General features: G+C 34.4%; 2 protein-coding genes across 2 annotated transcripts in view; one reads left to right on the top strand and one right to left on the bottom strand.

Annotated features, from left to right (window-relative positions):
• TRAPPC3L (trafficking protein particle complex subunit 3L) overlaps positions 1–21,658 on the top strand; it is a 50,665-nt gene extending 29,007 nt beyond the window's left edge. Inside the window, exons 5-6 of the mRNA XM_051997594.1 lie at positions 17,575–17,760; positions 21,084–21,658. Coding sequence (XP_051853554.1) covers positions 17,575–17,760; positions 21,084–21,203 — 306 coding nt within the window. The 3' untranslated portion in view covers positions 21,204–21,658. The remainder of the gene's footprint in view (positions 1–17,574; positions 17,761–21,083) is intronic.
• CALHM5 (calcium homeostasis modulator family member 5) lies at positions 3,608–14,191 on the bottom strand. The gene is made up of 2 exons (XM_051997586.1): positions 12,333–14,191; positions 3,608–7,766 (listed from the first exon to the last, which is right to left on the bottom strand). Exons 1-2 carry the CDS (start codon positions 12,960–12,962, stop codon positions 7,377–7,379), a joined length of 1,020 nt encoding a protein of 339 aa, XP_051853546.1. The 5' UTR covers positions 12,963–14,191; the 3' UTR covers positions 3,608–7,376.
• Positions 21,659–23,260: the final 1,602 nt, after the last annotated feature.

Genomic DNA, 23,260 nt, shown 5'->3' with positions numbered 1-23,260 from the left:
ATATACTATAACTTGTTTAGTTTTTCCCCAATTGATGGCTCTCTCCTCAATTTCTAGTTATTGCCATTACAGATAGAGCTGCTATAAATATTTTAGAACATACAGGTTCTCTTGTTTTTACCCTGATCACTTTGGGAAATAGATCTAATAGTGGCATTGCTGGGTTAAAGGGCATATTTAGTTTTATAGCTCTTTGGGCATAATTCCAAATTGCTCTCCAATATGATTGGATTAGTTCACAGTCCTACAATGGTGCATTAGTGTCCCAATTTTTTCACATTCCCTCCAATATTTGTTATTTCATTTTCTATTATTTTAGCCAATCTAATGGGCATGAAATGATATCTCAATGTAATTTTAATTTGTATTTCTTTAACCAATAATGATTTAGAGATTTTTTTCATGTGACTATATATAGTTTTGATTTTTTTCACCCCCAAAACTTCCTGTTTATATTTTTTTTACCATTTATCAATTGAGGAATAATTCATATTATAAATTTGAGAAAGTTCTCTATATATTTGTGATAAGAAACCTTTTTTCTAAGAAACCATCTATGAAACCCCACCCCCTTTTTCTACTTACTTTCTAATCTTGTTTATATAGGGGTTATTTGTACAAACCATTTTAAATTTAATGTAATCAAAATTATTCATTTTATATCTATCTCTTCTATAGTCATATCTCCTTTTAAAAATATTCTTCATTAAGGGTAGCTTTCTGAAAGGAGGAGAATTGAGGACTATATTAGGAAATACAGAGTATATAAAAACAAAATATATCAATAATATTTATTTTTAAGACGCCAGCTAGAATTCTATGTATACCAGTATATTTATGGCAACACTTTTTGTAGGCATAAAAAACTGGAAATTCATGTATCATGATTAGTTGAATGATACCACAGATGAGGAATCAATCAATTAATCATGATACATGAATGCCACAGAATATTATTGCCCTATAAGAAATGAATATGAAGAACCATCACTTTATAATTGAGGTAGAGTGGAAAAGTAGGTAATGGCAATTGTATGGCAGAAAGAGAAAGAGATAAGTTAGAATGTTTGAAAGGCATCAATATATATGTTGAAGTCCCCTAGTATGAGGTTAGGAGTTAGGGAAGAGAGAAAGATTACAAGCTGGGCTTGAACTCATTGAAGAAAGATGTCCTGGAACTTCATAGATGAGAGCCATCCAAATCTCTGCTCTATTCAGACAGCTAAGTGGAGCAGTGAATAGAGCACACTTACTAGCTGGTGTGACACTGGGAAAAACACTTAACCCTATTTGCTTCAGTTTCCTCATCTGCAAAATAAGCTGGAGAAGGAAATGGGACAATGCTCCAGTATCTTTGCCAAGAAAATCCCAAATGGGTACACATAGAGTTGGTTATGACTGAAAAAAGGTTGAACAACTTTGCCCTATCACTTACCACTATTGGTGACCCCAGATCCTTTGTTCTTCAATTTTTCACCTATAAAATGAGGTGGGGTTAAGTTTGCTGTTTTTGTTTTATATTCAACTATTCATGACCCGACATGGGGCTTTTCTTGGCAAAGATATTGGAGTGGCTTGGCATTTCTTTCTTTAGTTCATTTTACAGATAAGGAAATTGAGTCAAATGGGATTAAGTGATTTACTTAGGGTCACACAGTTAGTGAGGGTCTCACAATAAATGTGAACTTAGTAAAATGAGTTTTCCTGATCTGAGGGCCAGTGATTTATCCACTGAGTCTCTAAATAACTTCTAAGGCTTCTCTTCCATCTGTGACATTCTATGTCTAAGGAAACATTGTCTCTTACTTTAGTATATTCAGAAAACAGAACATTATTATATGATAAATAGTTATAGATACAACCTACTGGTTTTTAATTCCTAGGACATTTAACAAAGAAAGTATTTGGAAGCTTTGCTATTTAGCACAATTTTAAAAATTTGATCAAATCCAGAAAATACTCCCCATTTGGTTTAGTTATTTTTGAACTGTTCTGTCTTTAACTTTTGCCATGGTGAAAACATTGAAAGCTTTTTTTTTTCATAATTTCCATCTGTGTGCCTCTGGGCTCCAGAAATCTGAAAAGAATTTGGAAAGTTACCATAAGACCATAATGTAAAAAACAGATCATTTTGGACAATAAGCTTCTGGTTCAATAATAGAAGTATAGAAGATATATGAATGTATACACATAAAAAGCCACATACAAATTGATTTTCTTTGATAAGGAATAATAAATTCATCTTTTCAATAAAAAGAAAAGAACATTGGATAATGAGTGAGAAGAGATCAGAATTCAAAGTGCTTTGAAAAATCATATATCAACTGGGTAATGATTTAACAAGTAATATAGGAATGTATCATATTATTCTACTGTAGGAATCAGGACTATGAAGAATATAGAAAAGTGTGGGGAGACTTGAAAACTTATGCAAAGTAAGCAGAAACAGAAAATATCATATACACAAACACTGCAATAATTTAAATGGAAAAAACAATAGCAAAAACTAAATATAGTGAAATAATACAAGTCAAGGTTGGCCCCAGAGGAGAAATATGAAAATATACCTTCCATAGGAAGGCATTTTCTGATCTCCTTAGTTATTAGTGTTCCTTTTCTCCTGAAATTACTTTGGAAGAACAAGGAAGAGGAGGAAGGGGAGAAAAAGGACAAGGAAGAGGAGAGGAATAAAGAGAGGGAGATGAAGGAGGAGGAAAGGGAAGAAGAGAGGGAAATAAGAAAAAAAGAAAAGGAAAAAGAAGGAATATATTAATTCTAATAATTAATAATAATTAATAGCTAACTAATAATAATTAGAATTGGCATTAATTAATAGCTAGTAGTAATACATAGTGCTTTAAGGGTATCAAAGCATTATTTATATATTTTATGATTTAAACCTCACAATATCCATGGGAGATAGATGCTGTAATTATCCCTGCTTTACAGTTGAGGAAAGTAAGGCAAATAGAGGATAAATGATTATAACATTAGTAAAGTGGTTACCTACATTTGTGAAACTTTAGATATGAATTATATTATGAAATTCCCAAGGAATCCTAAAATGAGCCAAAGAGATATGGGGCTGGGAAGAGCTACCCCAAAACCACCAAATAGGTCAGATCTGTAACTAAAGAATATTTAAGATATCTAAATTTGTTCTGCCTCCATGTATAAACCATGGGCTATTAATCAAGATTGTCCCTCTCATGCTTTCCCTGATTTTTGTCATTCCCCTCAAGGCAAAATACCATGAACAGAAGGCAAGAGATTTGAACAGAAAAGGGAGAAATCTAAAAAAAATTTCCAGAGGAACTGAACAGTGAAAATATTAAATACAGCACTTATCTATGAATTCAAGTCTAAGTGGAAGAAAGAGACATCTTGCAAACAAGATGTCTTCTGTGTACCTAATTCTCTCCCTCCAAAAAGAAGCTGATAGTTCTTTGCTATCCTATGACTACTTGTTTGTTCCACAGACATTTAGTGAAATGTTAGGGCTTGGAATTCTCAGAATGTCCAGATGGAGCCAGTTCTTTCCCTCATGTAATTATATCAGAGAGTACATATTTCTTGATTCTGTGGTTGTATAAAGGAGTAAAACACATTTTTAACACATACCCTTTGGCATTTGTTTTATTAAAATATGATACTAGACAGTTTGTCACATGATTCAGGGCAATTTAAATAGACTTGTGATGGAAAGTGCCATCCACATCCAGAGAGAGAATTATGGAGACTGAATATGGATTAAAATATAGAATTTTCACCTTTTTTGTTGTTTGTTTTTTTCTTTTTCATGTTTTTTCCCTCTTTTGATCTAATTTTTCTTGTATAGCATGACAAATATGGAACTATGTTTAGAATTGTACATCTTTAACTTATATTGGATTGCTTGCTGTCTAGGAGAGGAAAGAGAGAAAAATTTGGAACACAAAGTTTTGCAAAGGTAAATTTGAAAACTATTTTTGCATATATTTTGAAAAATAAAATACTATTTAAAAATTAATAAAATACTTTACACATTGATGTGATGTGATGACCAGGGAATAACTTTAAAATTATTTTTCTTTTTTCCCCCTATAAAGAAGCTATAAGGGAGAAGAAATATAAATAGTGATAATGATGATAATAATGGTTTTTTAGAATAGATTTGCTATTTCCTAAGTGGATAGAACTCCTGATAAGGAAAGTCTCTCTACCAAAGTTGACTGATACCTGTTCTGCACAGAGTTTTAACCTATGGCCCCAAACTTCATCCATGGTCATATAGCCAGAGTAACCCAGCTCTTTCTGATTTGAAATCAGATCTCTATGATACTTACACTACCTCTCAATAATAATAGTAAAAATAACAACACTTTCATCAACAACTGATATCTCCATAGACTTTTTTTTAAATTAAAGCTTTTTATTTACAAGACATATGCATGGGTAATTTTTCAACATTGACCCTTGCAAAACCTTCTGTTCCAAAATTTTCCCCTTCTTCCCCCTACTCCATCCCCTAGATGGCAGGTAGTCCAATACATGTTAAAAATGTTAAAATATATGTTAAATCCAATATGTGTATACATACTTACACAATTATCTTGTTGCACAAGAAAAATTGGATCAAGAAAGGAAAAAAAAACTGAGAAAGAAAAAATGCAAGCAAACAACAATAGAAAGAGGGAAAATGGTATGTTGTGGTCCACACTTAGTTCCTACAGTCCTCTCTCTGAGTGTAGATGGTTCTCTTCATCACTAAACAATTGGAACTGATTTGAATCATCTCATTGTTGAAGAAAGCCATGTCCATCAGAATTGATCATCGTATAGTCTTGTTGTTGCTGTGTATAATGATCTCCTGGTTCTGCTCATTTCACTTAGCATCAGTTTCAGTTCATGTAAATCTCTCCACGCCTTTCTGAAATCATCCTGTTGATCTTTTCTTACAAAACAATAATATTTCATAATATTCATATATCATAATATAATCAATCATTCTCCAATTGATGGGTATCCATTCAGTTTCCAGTTTCTTGCCACTAGAAAAAGGACTGTCACAAATATTTTTGCCCAGGTGGGTCTCTTTCCCTCCTTTAAGATCTCTTTTGGAGATAAGCCCAGTAGAAACACTGCTGGGTCAAAGGGTATGCACAATTTGATAACTTTTTGAGCATAGTTCCAAATTGCTCTCCAGAATGATTGGATCTATTCACAACTCCACCAACAATGTATCAGTGTCCCAGTTTTCCCACACCCCCTCCAACATTTGTCATTATCTTTTTCTGTCATCTTAACCAATCTGAGAGGTGTGTTAATGGTATCTCAGAGTTGTCTTAATTTGCATTTCTCTAATCAATAGTGATTTGGAGCACCTTTTCATATGATTAGAAATAGTTTCAACTTCTTCATCTGAAAATTGTCTATTCATATCCTTTGATCATTTATCAATTGGAGAATGGCTTGGTTTCTTATAAATCTGAGTCAATTCTCTATATATTTTAGAAATGAGGCATTTATCAGAACCTTTAAATGTAAAAATGTTTTCCCAGCTTATTGCTTTCCTTCTAATCTTGTCTGCATTAGTTTTGTTTGTACAAAAACTTTTTAACTTAATATAATCAAAGTTATCTATTTTGTGATCAATAATGATCTCTAGTTCTTCTTTGGTCACAAATTCCTTCTTCCTCCATAGGTCGGAGAGGTAAAGTATCCTATGTTCTTCTAATTTATTTATAATCTCATTCTTTATGCCTAGGGCATGGACCTATTTTGACCTTATCATGGTGTACGGTTTTAAGTGTGGGTCCATGACTAATTTCTGCTATACTAATTTCTAGTTTTCCCAGCAATTTTTGTCAAATAATGAATTCTTATCCCAAAAGTTGGGCTCTTTGGGTTTGTCAACCACTAGATTGCTACAGTTATTGCCTATTTTGTCCTATAAACCTAACCTAGTTCACTGATCAACTAGTCTATTTCTTAGTTAGTACCAAATAGTTTTGATGACTGTTGTTTATTATATAGTTTTAGATCTGGTACAGCTATGCCACTTTCATTTGTTTTTTCCCCCTGTTAATTTCCTTGAAATTCTTGACCTTTTGTTCTTCCAGATGAATTTTGCTGTTATTTTTTTCTAAGTCAGTAAAATAGTTTCTTGGGATTTGATTGATATATCACTAAGTAAGTAGATTAGTTTAGGTAGTATTGTCATCTTTATTATTATATTCACACCTCCATAGACTTTTAAGGTTTGTAAATACACTTTTTCACACAGGTGAGGTGGATATTATAGGTTTTATTTTCCATATTAAATGATTTGTCCATAGTTAGAAAGCCATTATGGCAGCATCAAGTCAATCAATTAGCACTTATTTTGTTGTTGTTATTAGCTATTTTAATTGTGCCTGACTCTTTATGATCTCATTTGGGGTTTTCTTGGCAAAGATGCTAGCGCGGTTTGCTACATCCTTCTCCAGCTCATTTTAGATGAGGAAATTGAGGCAAACAGGGTTAAGTGATTTTCTCAGGATCATACAGCTAATAAGTAACTGAGGTTAGATTTGAATTCAGGTCTTTTTGACTCCAGGTTCAATGCTCACTGTGCCATCTAGCTACTTCCTACGTTATATTACCTCTCAATAATAATAGTAATAACAACATTGACACTAACAACTGATTCCTATATAATTCTTTACATTTTACGAATATATACACTTATTGTGATAGTAATACAAGTTCTATTATTTTTATTTTGCAGATAAGGAAACTGAGGTTCAAAGTGATTAAATGAATTGTCCATGCTCAGAAAGCTACTATAGCAAGTGCCAAGTCAATCAATTAGCACGTATTTGTTTCATGACAATTATTTATGTGTCAGGCACTCTGCTAGGGTCTAGGAACATAAAAAGAAAAAAATAAAATAGTCTCTGCTCTCACAGAACTTGTATTCTATTAGGGAGAAGCATATACATATAAGCAAATACAAAATATATACAAAGCAAATACAAAGTTATTTTGGGAGGATGGAAAGTTCTATCAATAAGGCCTTCTCGAAAAGGTAGCATTTCAACTGAGCTTTGAAGGATATAGAGATTCCAATCCAAGATATGGCAGTGAGGAAGGCATACGTTTTGGGAAGGAAGGACAGCCTACATAGATGTGGGAGATGGGATGAAATCCATACAGGACATCAAGTAGGCCAGTTTGGAGGCAGGAGTTCAACCCAGATCTTTCTAATCACAAGCTGATCTCTGTGCCGCTCTAACCGTTATACGAACTGCTTTAAGAGCCTTTTTGGTTAATGAAATGTGAAGATTTCCCCAAATGTAGGATATAGAGCATTTTTTAAAAATGTAAAAAGGGTAGAAATCATGCTTTTCTACATGCTAGACAATAGCCCTATTGTCTACAAAGTCCAAAGATGTCTCTGTATCTTCAGAATTGATTCCTTGCCCATCTTCCACCACCCGGTGGAGGGTGCTATAGTGTTGCTGAGTTCGGTTAAAGGAGTAAAGCTCTGAAGCAGCCTCCCAGGCTTCAAAGGTGGGCATGGGGAAAGCATCTGGCTTTTTGTTTTCAAAAAAACATTTTAGGTTCCTTTCACTCAGCCTGGTTGCATACTGCTGGAAGGTTTGCTCAAACTGCTCTTTCTCCTGCTCTGCATAGATCTTCCAGAACTTCATCTGAAGGTGGCTGATCTTAGATCGGCACCTGACATAGCAGGTGGTCATCAGAGAGAAGAAGGCAGCCATAGAAATCACACACCACCCTAGAATCTTGGAAAGAAAATGGAGAAACAGTGAATTTTCAATTATTCAAATTGACATAATATCAGCATATCAGAGATTTAGAACTAGAAAGAATTTCCAAAGTTGTTTTGTCCAACTCTGTCCCTTGGGAGTCTGTGGCTAAATCACACAGAGTAGGCCCTTAATAAATGCTTATTGATTAAACAAATGACTGAGAATGATTTATCACCAGAGACTGCAATAATATAATTTCTTGTTTCTCATCAGAATTGCTATTTTATATTCTAGACTCAAAGTTCTTACTTTTTTTTTTCATTAAAAGTATAGTATTAGGAATGAAGAGGTAGTCAGATGGCACAGTAGATAAGTGTTTAGCCTAAAATCAGGAAGACTCATCTTTATGAGTTCAAATCTGGCCTCAGATACTAATTGCTTGTGATTCTGGGCAAGTCACTTAATCCTGTTTGCTTCAGTTCCCCATCTGTAAAATAAGCTGGAGAAAGAAATGGCAAACCACTCCAATATGTTTGCTAAGAAAAACCTCAAATGGAATCATAAAGAGTCAGATATGATTTAACAACAACAAAAACTAGGAATGAGATGGGTGTTATTTTCATATATATATATATATAAAACTTTTTTTCATATGGTCAATATTTTCAAGTCAATAAATTACATATATGTTGCCTGACATTACACAATCTACAACCCCCTCACTGCCTCCCATTCGCTTACCAAGCATAAAGAATACAGTGTTTTTTCTTTGGTAGAGACTGGCATGTGGTAATGACCTTTTTCAGTATCTCCAACTACATTTTAGTCTCTTGATTATCTTTTAGCATGCAGTTCTGCATTGGATCTCTGCATAGGATACACATGATAGACAGATATGACTGCTACTAGAATGGTTCATAGTTGATTGTTTTATTTTTTTAATATTCTTATGAAGCACTGATTGTTGTACAAAAATATTTTAAAGGCACATCTAGAACTTTTGAGTATAGAAATCCTATCCAGGGATGGGCACGAGAGAGCTGATTCTTAAATTTTTATTATGAGCATCTACACTTTAGAAATTGATTAATGCTACAATTCAAGCCCTGCTATATTTTTTAATTGATTGTCTAAACTTAGAAACATGAGAGAGAAAAGGTTAGTAATATAAATTAAATTTAAAAGTGCCTCCTTCCCACATTTATTTTTGGGTGAAATGTTTGTTAAATATTTACGAGTATATACCTGCCCTGATGTACATCTATTTCATTTCAGACCTCTTTTGGACTTCCGATGCTTAGAATTATTACAATTAGAAATATAAAGAACCAGGGAAATAAAGGAACGTTTAAAAAGGGGGGAAGAAGGCCTATTAATACAAAAATGGAATCATTCATCTTTGACTTATTGAAATGTACCTAAAATTTCCTTATGGCTATTTCAAAAGCAAAAGAAAACAAACAACCCCTCCCATCAACATAATAAACAAATAATAGATAAATAACTCATCAACAAATAATTAGAAGAGTTTTATACTTGATTGGCAGTTTAGTGTTGTATAGCTGTAAGTCATAAGGAAATTGAAAATGGAGTGTGTGTGAGGGGAATAGTTCTCTTCAGACATTTGAAATATTGTGCTGTCGGAAAGAGATGAGCTTGGAGGCAGAGTAATTCAGTGGAAGAAACATGCTGATTTGGAAGTTAGAAGATCTGCCTTTCAATCCCTCTTTTAACTTTAGGTAAACCATTTACTTCCCTGTTTCTTCATCTATGAAGGGAAACAGATTACTCAAATTTGCATCTTCTGCTTTACCTGATTTCAGCTCCATAGAATAAGGTATCTTTCTCAAAATAAATTTATTGCTCCACAGTAAACTCATCACTTCTAATCTCATCATCATTCTGCTAACCCAAACCCTGATTGAAAACTTTCTCAGTGTCCTCTCCATTCTGTCTGAAGGGCTAGAGGATGGAGTATCACACTTCCTACAATGTCCTCTTCTATAGAGGGCAGATAGTGGATTTTTACTCACTGCTGCTCTGGTTTTCAACTCCGGGGAACAAGATACCCTCCTGCTTTAAGATGTCCCCTTGCTTTCCTGCTTACTTTTGTCTGTTTTCTACATCCATTAACTCCTTGAAGTTAGTTACTATCTTTCTTTTATTAATTGTACACACAGAACTTAACACAAAGTCTGACACACAGTAGGTACTTAATTAATGATTAAATAATTGATTAAATTAGGTTCTTTTGTATCTTTTTACCCCCTGAAGCAATTGGGATAAAGTGACTTGCCCAGGGTCACACAGCTAGGATGTGTTAGTTCAGATTTGAATTCAGGTCTTCCTGACTTCAGGCCTGATGATCTTTCCACTGTGCCACCTAGCTGCCCCGTATCTTTTATTTTATTTTATTTTTTTAAGGAGGCAATCAGAATTAAATGATTTGCCCAGGGTTGCAAAACTAGTAAGTGCCTGAATTCATATTTAAACTCAGGTCTTCCTGACTTCAGAATTATTTGCAGTACCATCTAGTTGCCTTTTGTATTTATTGATTCTAAGAACTTGTTCCATTTGTCCCCAGAGGACAAAATTCAAGGATAGACTGAAGTTTTCAAAGGAGAAAGTGTCACTTTGATGTACTGCCTCTGAAGTTTGTAGGGTCCACTTCATGAAACTTTTATAATCAAAAAATGGATGCCACTACTTGGGAACATTATAGTAAGGGTTTTTTTTTTTTTTTTTTTTTTTTTTTTTTTTGCTATGGGTTAGAGCAGATGGTAACTGAGGTTCCTTCCAACTCCCAAATTCTATTATCACAATGCAATAGGAAGAAGGTTGCAACATTTAAAAAATTGTGGAGAAAAAAATTATGGAGAAACAGAGGAAAAGATGTCATCAAAGAAATGAGAAAAGATGACTTGATTATATGATAAGAGCAAAACAGAGTTGTGGATAGATTGTGTTTTACACTATTGGAAAGAATATCTACATCAGTAAAATCACAAATCCATTTGATCTGGAAGGATGAAGCTAGGAGTAGGTCACAAGTAAATAAATAAGGTAACAAACACTTATTAAACATCTATTATGTATTAGACACTTTATAATTACATAAAATGTTGGCTATGACTTACATCTCCAATTTACAATTTACCTTCAAATAAAGACATTGATTTAAAGGGAAAAGGATTTTTATTATATATTGGATATACTAATGGTAGTTTGTGAAAATATTGCATTATAATTTGAGGTGTTTTAATCTAAGAAAAGACCATGAACACATTGCCAAACTTTTATAAAGATGTGTTTTTGGTAGCCAACTTTCATGAATACTGATGAATGGGTCAAACCCAAGAGGTGTAAAATTACCAACCTTCAATGTGTTCACTGTAAAAGCTGACAACAGACCTGACATATTGTTTTTCTACCCCATTGGTAATTTTGGCAGAGGATGCACAGTTAGCTTCCTGTTTGCGCTCCGCAAATAGGAAGTGAAGCTGTACTTATCTGTGATCTGGTGCAGGCTGTGCACATTTGCTTGTTGTTCATATATTTTTATACAGATCTTCTATGTGAAGGGAGAAGCCGAAAATCCTAAAATTAAGATACTCTCATTTTTCTAGACCATCAGGCAACATTCCAACTTTCTTTTTTCCCATTGTTGCTACCCTGGCATAGAACTTAGAAGTATAGTCAGTCCTGCTCCCTAGAGATCATGATTTCCTTTCATTGGAGGCTATTTAAATAGCCTTGTTTCCTGTATATAAAATAACATGGGGAAATCAGCTCATTCAAGGGACACAGAATAATGGTTCTATGGTTTTCTGTGTTATTGAAATTCATGATTTAGACGAAAAAAGCATTCAGAGTAAGAGATCTGGCCATCTTTGGAAAGCTGGCCTTTCATTTGGCTCAATTCCATGACAATAACTGAAGAAACTCCAGATAAGCTTTTTCTGGGAAGTTAGCTTTTAAGAAATAAATGTATAGTTGAAAGCCAGGAGTTTCCAATTACAAGCTCTGCCATTAGCACTAATTTCTGACATGTTTTACAGTTATATATTATTGACACAATCAACTCAGAGAGGTTACTATTAAAGTACATTTAAGTCTTAATAGCTTAAAACTATGTTGAGATGGGGCAGCTAGGTGGCACAGTGGATAGAGCTCCAGCTTTGAAGTCTGGGGGACCTGAGTTCAAATCTGGCATCAGACACTTAACACATCCTAGCTGTGTGACCCTGGGCAAGTCACTTAACCCCAATTGCCTCAGCAAAAACAAAACAAAACAGAACAAAAAACTGTATTGGGACTTTGGAAAAACCTTATATATGTCGAATAGGATTTTTTCTTTACAGACGTGGTAAAGACATAATTCAAACCACAAATATTAACTACCACTAGGTCATTTGACCCTATAAAAAACTTTATGAGAATTTTTCTTTTTACTGCATCTGTTGACATTTCTGTGTAATTCCATGACCCTAAGACTCAACTGAGATCATAAGAAAGACTAAGTAGCAGCTACAAGCAGATGGAATGAATCCATTAAATCAAAGCATTGAGAAGAGAATCAAGTTGTTGTCTTAATCTTACCTGAGACTGTGCTTGTAGAGTTAGCTTCAATTCCTGGGTATCTGCAGAGGACATGCTTGTTTTCCCACAAGCTACTTTGTACAGCTCTTGTAGGCACTCAGAAGACTTGTCCTTGCAAATCATCTTCAGGAAATGTGGATTCTTGGTGCCACTCATGGCACATTCATAAAAGGTCCCATTGAGCAAAGCCACAGAAAGCCACATCGTTGGCGCCACCAGGGCACTTAAAGTGATCTGGCCAAAGACATAAAAGAAATGGCAGCTGTTCCCTTTGGGGAAGATTTTTCTGGGGTTTACGCAGCATCCTGTGAATAGTCTCCACATCCTGCTATTCAAAAAGTACCCAATGATCAACAACACCCATGCTGGGGCAAGGAGAAAGACCAATCCATAGGTAAAGTTTTCAGTGCTACATGGACATCTGAAAGCAACAATCGAGAAGAGACGTTCACCTCCTAGTGTCAGCAAAGCCATAAAGCTGTAACCAATGACATTTTTCTGATTAGTGAGGAATTTAAAAATAGTCTTAATCCCATCCATATTTGAATTCACAGAAGGGAGGAAGAGACGTTGTTTGTCAGATGAGCAGAAAGATGGTGTCTGGGTTTGCAGTAGGGAGGAGTTTGTCATCAAAAATAGTAGTCTTGTTTCTTTTTCAGATTTGGTACAGCCGCAGATAAGGAAACAATGTCATTCACCAAGAATGAATATATCTAAGTGAACATGTTCAGATATTGCCTCCTGCTGGTAGGAATATTGTCTTCTAACTGAAGGGAAAGTCAACTGCAGTCCTGCCAAATCAAAAACTCACAGAAGACTAGAGGTGGAAGAGTTCCAAATACAGTGGAAGTGCAGCAATGATCTCAGAAAGAAAAATAGAGAAGTATACACTTACATAATCATCACACAATCATCCCAGGAATTTCCCAGCTGTGTAGGCACTGACACACAAAAAAATTTTAAACACTTCATCACAAGTCTAAAGCAAAACCTGGAGTGTTTTAGTCATTTTTCTTTGGTACTTTAAGGTTTGGGGGAGAAGGAGATGTTTCAAACCCTCTCAAAATGCATTGGTTTAGATATTTGAACCAAATCCCAGTATTTTGAGGTTTATAATTTTTATCTGTAAAAGTCTTAAGAATATATAAATGTATTAAAGGAAGGAACTGTGTATTGGAGTTAAGAAAAGCAGAGTTTAATAACCAAGTTCTGTGTGTGCAAAACCATCTTGAGCTCAGCTTTTTTGCAAAATGTGCCTAATGCTACTTAAAATGAAATGTTTCAGACTCCAATTTTAAAGTGACAATAGCTATTTGAGTCAGAATGAAGTTGTGTACCTTTGAGAATTAAATGAATCAAGAACAAAAGGATCTGATTTCTCACTCAAGTACAAGTTTTGATTGTTTGGTCAATCTGTGTTTTCACTGTCTGGGATCCTTTTTCCACTGATACAAATCACAATTCTCTTGGGCCTCCACATCCTGCATGCTCTTTATTATGTCTTTCTGTATATCTTTCAGAAAAAATTTCTTTTCAGAAAAAATTCTTGCTGTATGATAGACCCTCCAGTGCCACTTCTCACATGAAAGTGATCATTGGAAATGTATTCTATATGAGCTAATAAATTAAAATGGATAAAAACCCTTAGCAAATGACAATAGATCACAACAGGAAAAACTCTAAGGTGTATATTAATCATGGCATACTTTATAAGAAGAGCCTTGTTCATATTCTTGGATGACTACTTGTGAATGATTTTGCTATTCTCAGTAGTACAATCATCCATGACTATTCTGAAGAATTTATGATGAAAAATCCTATCCATATCCAGAGAAGGAACTGATTATATCTACAGATTGAGGTATATTCATTCTCTCTCTCTCTCTCTCTCTCTCTCTCTCTCTCTCTCTGAGTCTCTGTCTTTTTCTGTCCCTGTCTGTCTATCTGTCTGTCTCTCTTTTTCTCCCTTCTCTCTCTTTAACTTAATTTTTATTTTCTTTTTTAAAATAATAGCTTTTTATTTTCAAAATATATGCAAAAACAGTTTTCAACATCCACCCTTGCAAAATTTTGTGTTCCAAATTTTTCTCCCTTCCTTCTCATCCCCTCCCTTAGGCAGTAACTAATCCGATATAGGTTAAATATGTGCTATACATATTTTCACATTTATCTTGTTTCACAAAAATAATTAGATCAAAAAGGAGAAAAAAAAAACAAGAAAGAAAACACAAAGCAAGCAAACACAAAAGGTGAAAATACTATGTTGTGCTCCACAGTCAGTCCCCATAGTCCTCTCTCTGGATGCAGATGGCTTTCTTCATAATAAGTCCATTAGAACTGGCCTGAATTATCTCATTGCTGAAAAGAGCCCTGTCCATCAGAGTTGATTGTTGTATAACTTTGTTGTTGCTGTGTACAATGTTCTCTAAATTCTAATCACTTCACTTAGCATCAGTTCATGTATTAACTTAATTTTTCTTGAGGGTTTTTATTTTCATTAAGGTGGGAGATCTATATTTCTCCCCCCACACACAATTTGACTTTTATGGAAATGTTTTGCATAACTTCACATGAAATTTCTTAATTGTGAAAGTATATAAGGAAAAGAATCTAGAACTCAAAAAATTTAAAAACAAATGTAAAAAATTATTTTGATTATAACTGGGGAAAAATATTAAATAAATAGAAATGAATAAAATGACAAATAAAAAGAGCCTTGTTCTTGTAGGGTAAAAATTTGAGTTCAGGTACCCAGCTGTAGTATCATAGGAAAAAAGTAAATTTTAGAAACTATCTTTGTTGCTGTTTAGTAATTTTTCAGTTGTGTGTGATTCTTCATAATCCCTTTTTTGGGATTTTCTTGGCAAAGATATGAGAGTGGTTTGCCATTTCCTTCTCTTAACTATTTAACAGAAACTAAATGATTTGCCAAGGGTCACATAGCTAGTAAGTATCTGAGGCTGAATTTGAACTCAAATTTTCCTGACTTTGCACCCAGTGCTCTATCCACAGAATCATCTAACTTCCAGAGGCCATGTTGTTCAACTTAATTACTTTATAGACGAGAAAACTAAGGCTGTGATCTGTCAACCCTAAGTGTCCAAAATAATATAGATATTAAGAGGCATAGGCAGTATTTAATACAAATCATTTGACTTCATCCAGCTTATTAACTGAGCTACTCTAGGGAAATTCCTTTATTTCTCTGTGCCTCAGTTTCGTCATTTGTTTAAAAAAAAAAGTGTACTATCTGCTTTTTAGGGTTGTGCTAAAGACAGTGCTTTGTAAACCTGTAAGCGCTATAAAATTCCTATATATAAATGGAAATAGTTGTTGAATTTCTGTGTGCAGGGCTGCCCCTAAACAACACTGAAAAGGAGACAGATTTGTCTTCAGAGTTTCTCTATTGCTCTTTAATCAAGCAGCTTTTCAGAACTTGTACCTATAATCTTCAAGCCTGCTCTCTATAAAAAAGCTTTCCCTTCACCAACTCAAGTTTCATGTGCAATGTCCTATTATCTATATTAAGGTGGTAGTGTAGTGAGCCAGTAAATTAACTTATTTTTAGATGCTAGTGACTGATAAAGATTTGGTGAATTAGATTCTTTAAAAAATACAGTAAAATAGTGATCTTGGAAACAGAAGACCTAGGTTCACGTCAAGTCCTTGATACAATGATGTGACTCTGGCCAACTGTATTAAATTTCCTGAGCCTGAGTTTGCTTTGCTACAAAATGAATATAATAATATAAGAACCACCAACTTAACAAAGTTATTGTGAGGACTTTTAAACTTTATACAACCATATCAATATAAGCTTCTATTAGGATTCTAGATTTTGAGCTAGAGGAGATCTTGGAAACCATCTAGTAATCCCCACACTTGCAGATTAGGAAATTGAGTCTCAGAAAGTTTAAGTGCCTTATTTAGAACCACTACAAGAAAATGGCAGAACTAGGATTCAAACACAGGTCCTGAATCCAAATCTGTAAAATTTTCATCCAATATAATATTTCCATATGAATAGAAGCTTCCTGGAGATAATGACTTAGACCAAAAAGTAATTTATAGTAGGGATTGTCAATATTCTCTCAAGACAGGAAAGAGTATGTTTGGGAGCAGTAGGAACATGAAAGAAGCTTTTAGAATTTCTCAAATCACACTTTGCAGACTCTTCCCTACTCTACTTATATTATACTCAGTGCCAAATATAGTCATCTTCTTTAGGAGGTCCTTTTGATATATATTTTGTTTTAATTTCAAACTATGATATTTCCTTCTTCCTTTGGCATTTAGGGTTAAATGGCTTGCCCAAGGTCACAAGCTGGTTAGTGTTAAGTGTCTGCAGATAGATTTGAACTCAGGTCCTCCTGACTCCAGGACCACTGCTGTATCCACTGCTGCCCCAAGTTATTATATTCTTAGAAAGAACAGATACTTTTGAGAATTCATTTTTTGGAGATAGCTAGAGGGTACAGTGGCTAAAATACTAGCCCTGAAATCAGGAGGAACTGAATTCAAATGTGGCTTCAGATACTTAATACTTATTAACTGTGTGATCCTGGTTAAGTCACTTAATCCCAATTGTCTTGCAAAAAAAAATCACCTTTTTTCAAAATGTATACGACCACATTCTTCTCTTCTTTCTCCTGCTCAGTTCTTGGGCATCCAAGGAAGATGTCCCTTTTGTATTTTTATGAAGAGGTTAAGGTGGCCAACAGAAGAGTATTTCCCAGGATAGGAACACACCCAAAAAATGGTCTTACACCATTTGTATCAATCAGTTTGTGCAGAGTTGAAAAGAGTCAACCTCAATCTCTGCTTCAAGAAAAATTCTTTCAGAAAACCATTTGCTTAAATTTTTTAACATATTAAGATTAAGCTATGTATTTAGTCACATGTTTATCATTCACAAAATGTGATTCCCATACTTTTAATGTATTCCTAAATTTTTTTTAATGGTCTGGATATAGCATTTTTATAGTCATTTCATTCTGAAATACTAGTGAATGATTAAAGAGAATGTAAAAATTTGGAAAATTTTAATTCCTTTTCAGAGATCATTCAAAGAATTAATTTTATCATAAAGCATTTTCTCTAGGTCCATGAAAAAAGTTAAGTTCAGTGGTTCCTGATCTAAAGAGCCAATAACATTACTAATAAACCAGTAGAAAGCTGAGAGTAAAATCTAAGAGAGTTGTTTTAGCCAAAATGTCAACAACTATATTTCTTCCCTTTTCAGGTTGCTTTCAAGATGTACCTGGGAATCACACCTAGTGTGACACGTAATGAATCAAGTAGAAATGAATTCTCACTAATTCTGGACAAAAATCCTTTGGTGGAGTTTGTAGAGGAGCTTCCAGCTGGACGGTCTTCTCTTTGTTACTGTAATTTGCTGTGTGGAGTCATTAGAGGTGCCCTGGAAATGGTAAAACACACCATTAATTTTTCCTATTTAGGGATATATTGGTTTATTATACAGTAATTATCTATGTGTGCTAATGAGAGGGAGGCACAGAAAGTCATATAAATGATCAAAAAACATGGACAACCCCAAATTCATTTACTGTTATCCACACAAACATATTCTTCCATATCCAGAATCTTTCTTGATTGGCCCTAAGATAAATATCTTTGGGATCAGTGAGAGATAACGGGAGGAGGCCAAGAAACTGATGAATATGATATAACTTATCCCATTTTATATTCCCTTTCCTTTTTTCCTAGTATAATCCTTTTTCTACCCTTAATTTCTTTTTTTTTTTAATATCATCACCTAAGCCTCTAACTACTGTGGACAAAAATACAGTTCTTAAAAGTTACAAGTATCATGTAGGAATGTAAACATTTTAACTTTTAAAAAAACATAGGTTTTTTTCTTTCATTTACATTTTTATACTTCTCTTGATTCTTGTTTTTGAAGATCAAGTTTTCCCTTCAGGTCTGGTCTTTTTATCAGAAATGACTGAAAATCTCCTATATCATTGAATGTCCATCTTTTCCCCTGAAATATAATACTTAATTTTTGCTGGGTATTTGATTCTTGGTTGTAGTCCAAGCTCTTTTGCCTTCAGGAATATCATATTTCAGATTCTCCAGTCCTTTAATGTGGAAACTTGTAGGTCCTGGATAATCCTGACAGTGGCTCCTTATCTTTGAATTGTTTCTTTCTGACTGCTTGCAGTATTTTTTCCTTGACCTGATAATTCTGGAATTTAATTACTATATTCCTTGGAATTTTCACTTTGGAGTCTCTTTCAGGAGGTGGTTATAGATTCTTTCAATGACTATTTTACCCTTGGTTCCAGAATATCAGGGCAGTTTTCCTTGATAATTTCTTGAAAGATATTCAGGCTCTTTTTTTTCATCATGGTTTTCAGGTAATCCAATAATTCTCTCCTGGAGCTATTTTCTAAATCAGTTGCTATTCCAATAAGATATTTTGAATTTTCTTCTATTTTCTTCATTTAAAAAAAATTTTGTTTGATCCTTGATGTTTCTCATTGAGCCATTCACTTCCATTTGTCCAATTCTAATTTTTAGTGAATTATTTTCTTCAGTTAGTTTTTTTACCTCCTTTTGCATATGGCCAATTGTACTTTTAAAGGAATTATTTCATTCAGTAGATTTTTTTCCATTTCACCAATTCTATTTTTCAAGGAGTTTTTTTCTTTTTCCACTTCATCAAATTTATCTTTAAGGAATTATTTTCTTCAATTTCCATGCTTCCTTTTCCAAGCAGTTGGCTTTTTTCTCCAAACTTTCATAACTCTCCTGCACAGTTCTCATTTCATTACCTGATTTTTTCTTCTATCTCTTTTGTAAGATCCTTTTTGAACTCTTCCAAGAGAGCCTTTTGATTTGGAGACTGGTTCATATCCCCCTTTTAGGCTTCATCTGAAGGCATTTTGTCTTTGCTATCTTCTTCTGGATTTGTATTTCTAAAGTAGCTCTCTCTGTCAGAGCTCTTTTTTTGCTTTTTTTTTTTTTTTTTGCTTATTTTTAAAGATTGAGATCTGCTGCTAGGGCACAGTGGAGACTGTCCCAAGTTTCCTCTGCAGGGACACAGGGACTTCTCTTGGTTTACACTGGGACTGGTAGTGCTGGAAGCTCTCTCTGGGTGGGCCTGGCCAAGTCCCGCCTATTATGAAGGAATTTAGGGGCTCACAATTTGTATTTTATAATTGTGTTGGAGATCTTACAGCTGATGCACTGGTCTTCTGAACAAGGACAGAGTAGCCAACACTGCAATATTTTGTTTAAGGCCTCCTGCTAAATTCCCTGTTCTAGGCTTCCTAGTACCCAGCCTCCCCACACCCCACTTGCTCTGAGCCACATTCCCCCCTGCCCAATTGAGACAGGAGATCAAATCAGATTAGCAGGTTTTTGAAGGGGCTCACTTGAAACAGGTACACATAAATCCATCAATATGGGAGGCATTACACATAATTACATAAAATACATAAACACATAGCAATATAACACAGGCTAGTAGTGATGTAACAAATAACAAATCAACATACAGAATTATACGTGTCCATAAGTCCTAGAAATAGTCCCAAAGGAATCCATTGTCCATTAGTTCATGTGCCAGGAATCCAATAAGGAATCCAATAATTAAGCTGGAAAATTATTATATTCTGAATGTTTGTAGATTCTGTCACTCCAAAATCTGTTCAAGAGGCTTGATCTAATATTGATTCTCAGGGAAGCTGGGAGGAGCTCAGGCAATGCCTTGTTTATTCTCCTTGATCTTGACTCCAACCCCTGAAACTGATGAGACAGGAGACTTCCTGGACCTGCCTTGGGTCCAATAAGAGAGACTCTTCTAGATTTCATGAATAATATAGAGTGGAATAGAAAATATGAGTTTATGATTATATGCTTTATATGACACTATATTATACAATAAATATATCATTTATGACACAATGATATATAGCAAATCGAAATGTGAATCATCATTAAAGTCTTCATTCTTCACAAAAGGCCTGCTTTAAACTATTATCATCTGACTTCACAGCCAATGCTCTATCCATTATACAATCTAGTTGCCCTGAGGCAATTGGAGTTAAGTGACTTGTCCAGGGTCACAAAGCTGGTAAATATTAAAAGTCTGAGTCTAGATTTGAACTCAGGTCCTCCTAACTGCATACTTATTCTAAATGTCCCCCCCGGCCCCTCCCCCTTTTTTTGTAATTGGAAATCTTGGGAAGTGAAGAAGTAGAACACTGATGAAAATAAGTTAAAATAACCCCAGATGTTAACTTTATTGTTCTCTCCTCCAATAGCATAAGATATACACTTGCCTAATTCTTACTCTTGGTTGTATGCTATTATTTGTTCTCAGAAACTGAGATGAATTTGTTTCTGATCCCAAGAGATTCAAATTTGAAAAGAGAAGATTGTTGTCACTTTAGAATTGAGAAGACTCAAGAAGTAGTCACAGCTCCAGATCTAAAGTCATTCACAGCGCTAAGTTCAATTTTGACTCAGTTTTAGGAATGGATATATTCTAAGATAGAGCCACATTGACACCAGTCATGTTGAGAACTTCTTGACTTCAGAACTTCAGAACCATTCTAGACTTTCCTGTCTCTTCAGGCTAAGCAAATAACCAGTATTCTCACTTGCATTTTCACAGAAGGAAAGACATACTTTATTATTGGGGAAATGAAAACTGAATAAGATGTGGTAGAGAAGGGTTAAAAATAAAATGACTCAAAAATGATCTGGGTCTTTTTCTTCTAGATTCATTTGACTGCTGATGTTACATTCTTACAAGATAGACTTAAAGGCGACAAAGTTACAGAAATAGGAATTACATTCCTGAAGAAGTTGGAGGAGAAAAAATACAGGCGGAAAAAATGAAAAACAACATACAAAAGTCACAGCAAGTCAATTTGGGAAGTAGCTAATAGCTAATCATATATGGCCCTGCAATTTTTATTTTGCTAAAGTCATGCAAGTTTTAAAAAAGCATAATAACTTAACTTAGCCAGAAAAAAAGGAATTGCTTAGTACCAAATATCACAGCACTTTTTTTTTCCTGCTTGTAAACTTATATTTTCTCCTACTCTGCAGAACCACAGGTTTTTAAAATAAGTATTTCATTATGTAATACAGTGAGCATGAATTCCACAATATTGCACAATCCTACCTAGTTGTTCCATAATTGCAGGCATGAAGAAAAGGATAAATAGTTAACATATCGCTTATATTGAGCCCACAGGATATTACTGGTTTTATCATTTTTGTATCCCACACTCTTAGCATAGTGCCTGGCACATAATAAGTGCTTAATAAATGTTTGTTGATTTACTGACTGACATAATCTACTATTTTGTATTAGTCATCAATCAGTATTCATTAAGCTAAATGCTGGGGATTTGAATTCAAAGAATTAAATAATGGAACTCATTACACTCTAATTGAGAAGACAATGAACACGTATATAAATATAAACAACCTGGATTTAAAAATGAGTTATTACAAAGTAGCTTGGAAGAGAGAGTCTCAGCACGGGGAAAGCAGAAAAGGCTTTCTGCAGAAGTGTTTGAGTTGCACCTTCAAGAGGAGAGGGACTCAATGAGGAAGAAGGAAGGAGAAGAAGATTCCTAGTCAAAGTTAGAGCACCACTGGTTATTAATGTGAAGATACAGAAATGAGAGATGGAGTATCATGTGTAGGAAACAAAGAGAATCAGTGTATCTGGTTCTCTGTGGTAACATTGTCAAAGTTGAAACACTTTTAGGGAGCTGATAATGGGATTTAAGATTTTTTCCTCATTTGTTACTCTTCATGTTCCCATTTGAGGTTTTCTTGGCAAAGATGCTGGAGCAGTTTGCCATTTCTTTCTCTGGCTCATTTTACAGATGAGTAAACTGATACATATAGGGTTAAGTGACTTACTCAGATCACATAGCTAAGAAGTGTTTGAGGCCATATTTGAACTCAGGAAAATGAATCTTCCTAACTCCAGACCTGATATTCTATCCACTGTGCTATAATTCTGGGACCAGTGAACCAGAATTATATTCACATAGTAAATAATAAATGTTGGAATTGGAATCTGAATCCAAGTCCTCTGACTCTAGTTTCAACATCTTTCCAATGAATTGCATTGCTTTCGTCATAAGAAACAGTCTAGGTAATTTTGGTAATAAATGATATTTAAAAATAATATCCTTAAAATTCCAAAGTACCTGATTTCATTCATTTGTAAAACAAATGATTTTGTTTTGAATGCTCACCTGCTAAGAATGCAAGGGGGAAATAGTCTGGGATGATTCTTTAAAACATGAAATATTCCAACCAGAAAGTTGACGATTTTTGAATCATTTATTTTGGGAACACTTTCTTACCTCAAAATTTTCACACCATATTTTGGCTAGAATTTTTAGTATTGTTTTTACCTCTGAAAATCATAGTGGCCAGAACACATCTAAGATAAAAAAAAATCTTTTCTTTTTTGAGAAAAATTTAAAGAATCTAAAAAAAAAAAATAGATGAAAGCCTGTGATTCATTTTTAGAGAATATACCCAACCCTCAGTTGTCATTGGGACAATCTAACTGGCAAGATGGAGATATTGATTAAAAATTCCCAAAACTTATGAGAAGTTGGGAATTTAACCAGAGAAACAATGAAAAGTTTTTCTTTCTTCTTTCCTTCTTTCCCATTTTTATTTTTAGGAGAACAGGGGTATCTGGGAATACCTTAGAATCAGCCAGAATCAGGATAAGCAAAAGTCCTAGAATCTTTATTCTCTGTCAAAGGGAGAGGAATGGAATGGACACAGGAATCTCCTGTATTTTTCTACCACCTGGAGTCACTCGCTTGTCCTACTCTACCCTCTAATCCCTCCCCCAAATCTCTCTATATGCCAACAGGTCAATCCAGCACAGAATAGTGGGGCAAGCCATTTTC

This window comes from Antechinus flavipes, chromosome 4 (genome assembly GCF_016432865.1).
Source record: "Antechinus flavipes isolate AdamAnt ecotype Samford, QLD, Australia chromosome 4, AdamAnt_v2, whole genome shotgun sequence".
Taxonomy (NCBI): domain Eukaryota; kingdom Metazoa; phylum Chordata; class Mammalia; order Dasyuromorphia; family Dasyuridae; genus Antechinus; species Antechinus flavipes.
Note: the sequence above shows the minus strand (reverse complement) of the source record. Positions and strands in the feature narration are given on the sequence as shown.

Bases quoted from the DNA above. Each gene is read 5' to 3' on its own strand.
- CALHM5 (XM_051997586.1), bottom strand. From the start codon at position 12,962: ATGACAAACTCCTCCCTACTGCAAACCCAGACACCATCTTTCTGCTCA. The intron at 7,767-12,332 runs GTAAGATTAAGA...TTTCTTTCCAAG, and splicing joins CTCTACAAGCACAGTCTCAG to ATTCTAGGGTGGTGTGTGAT.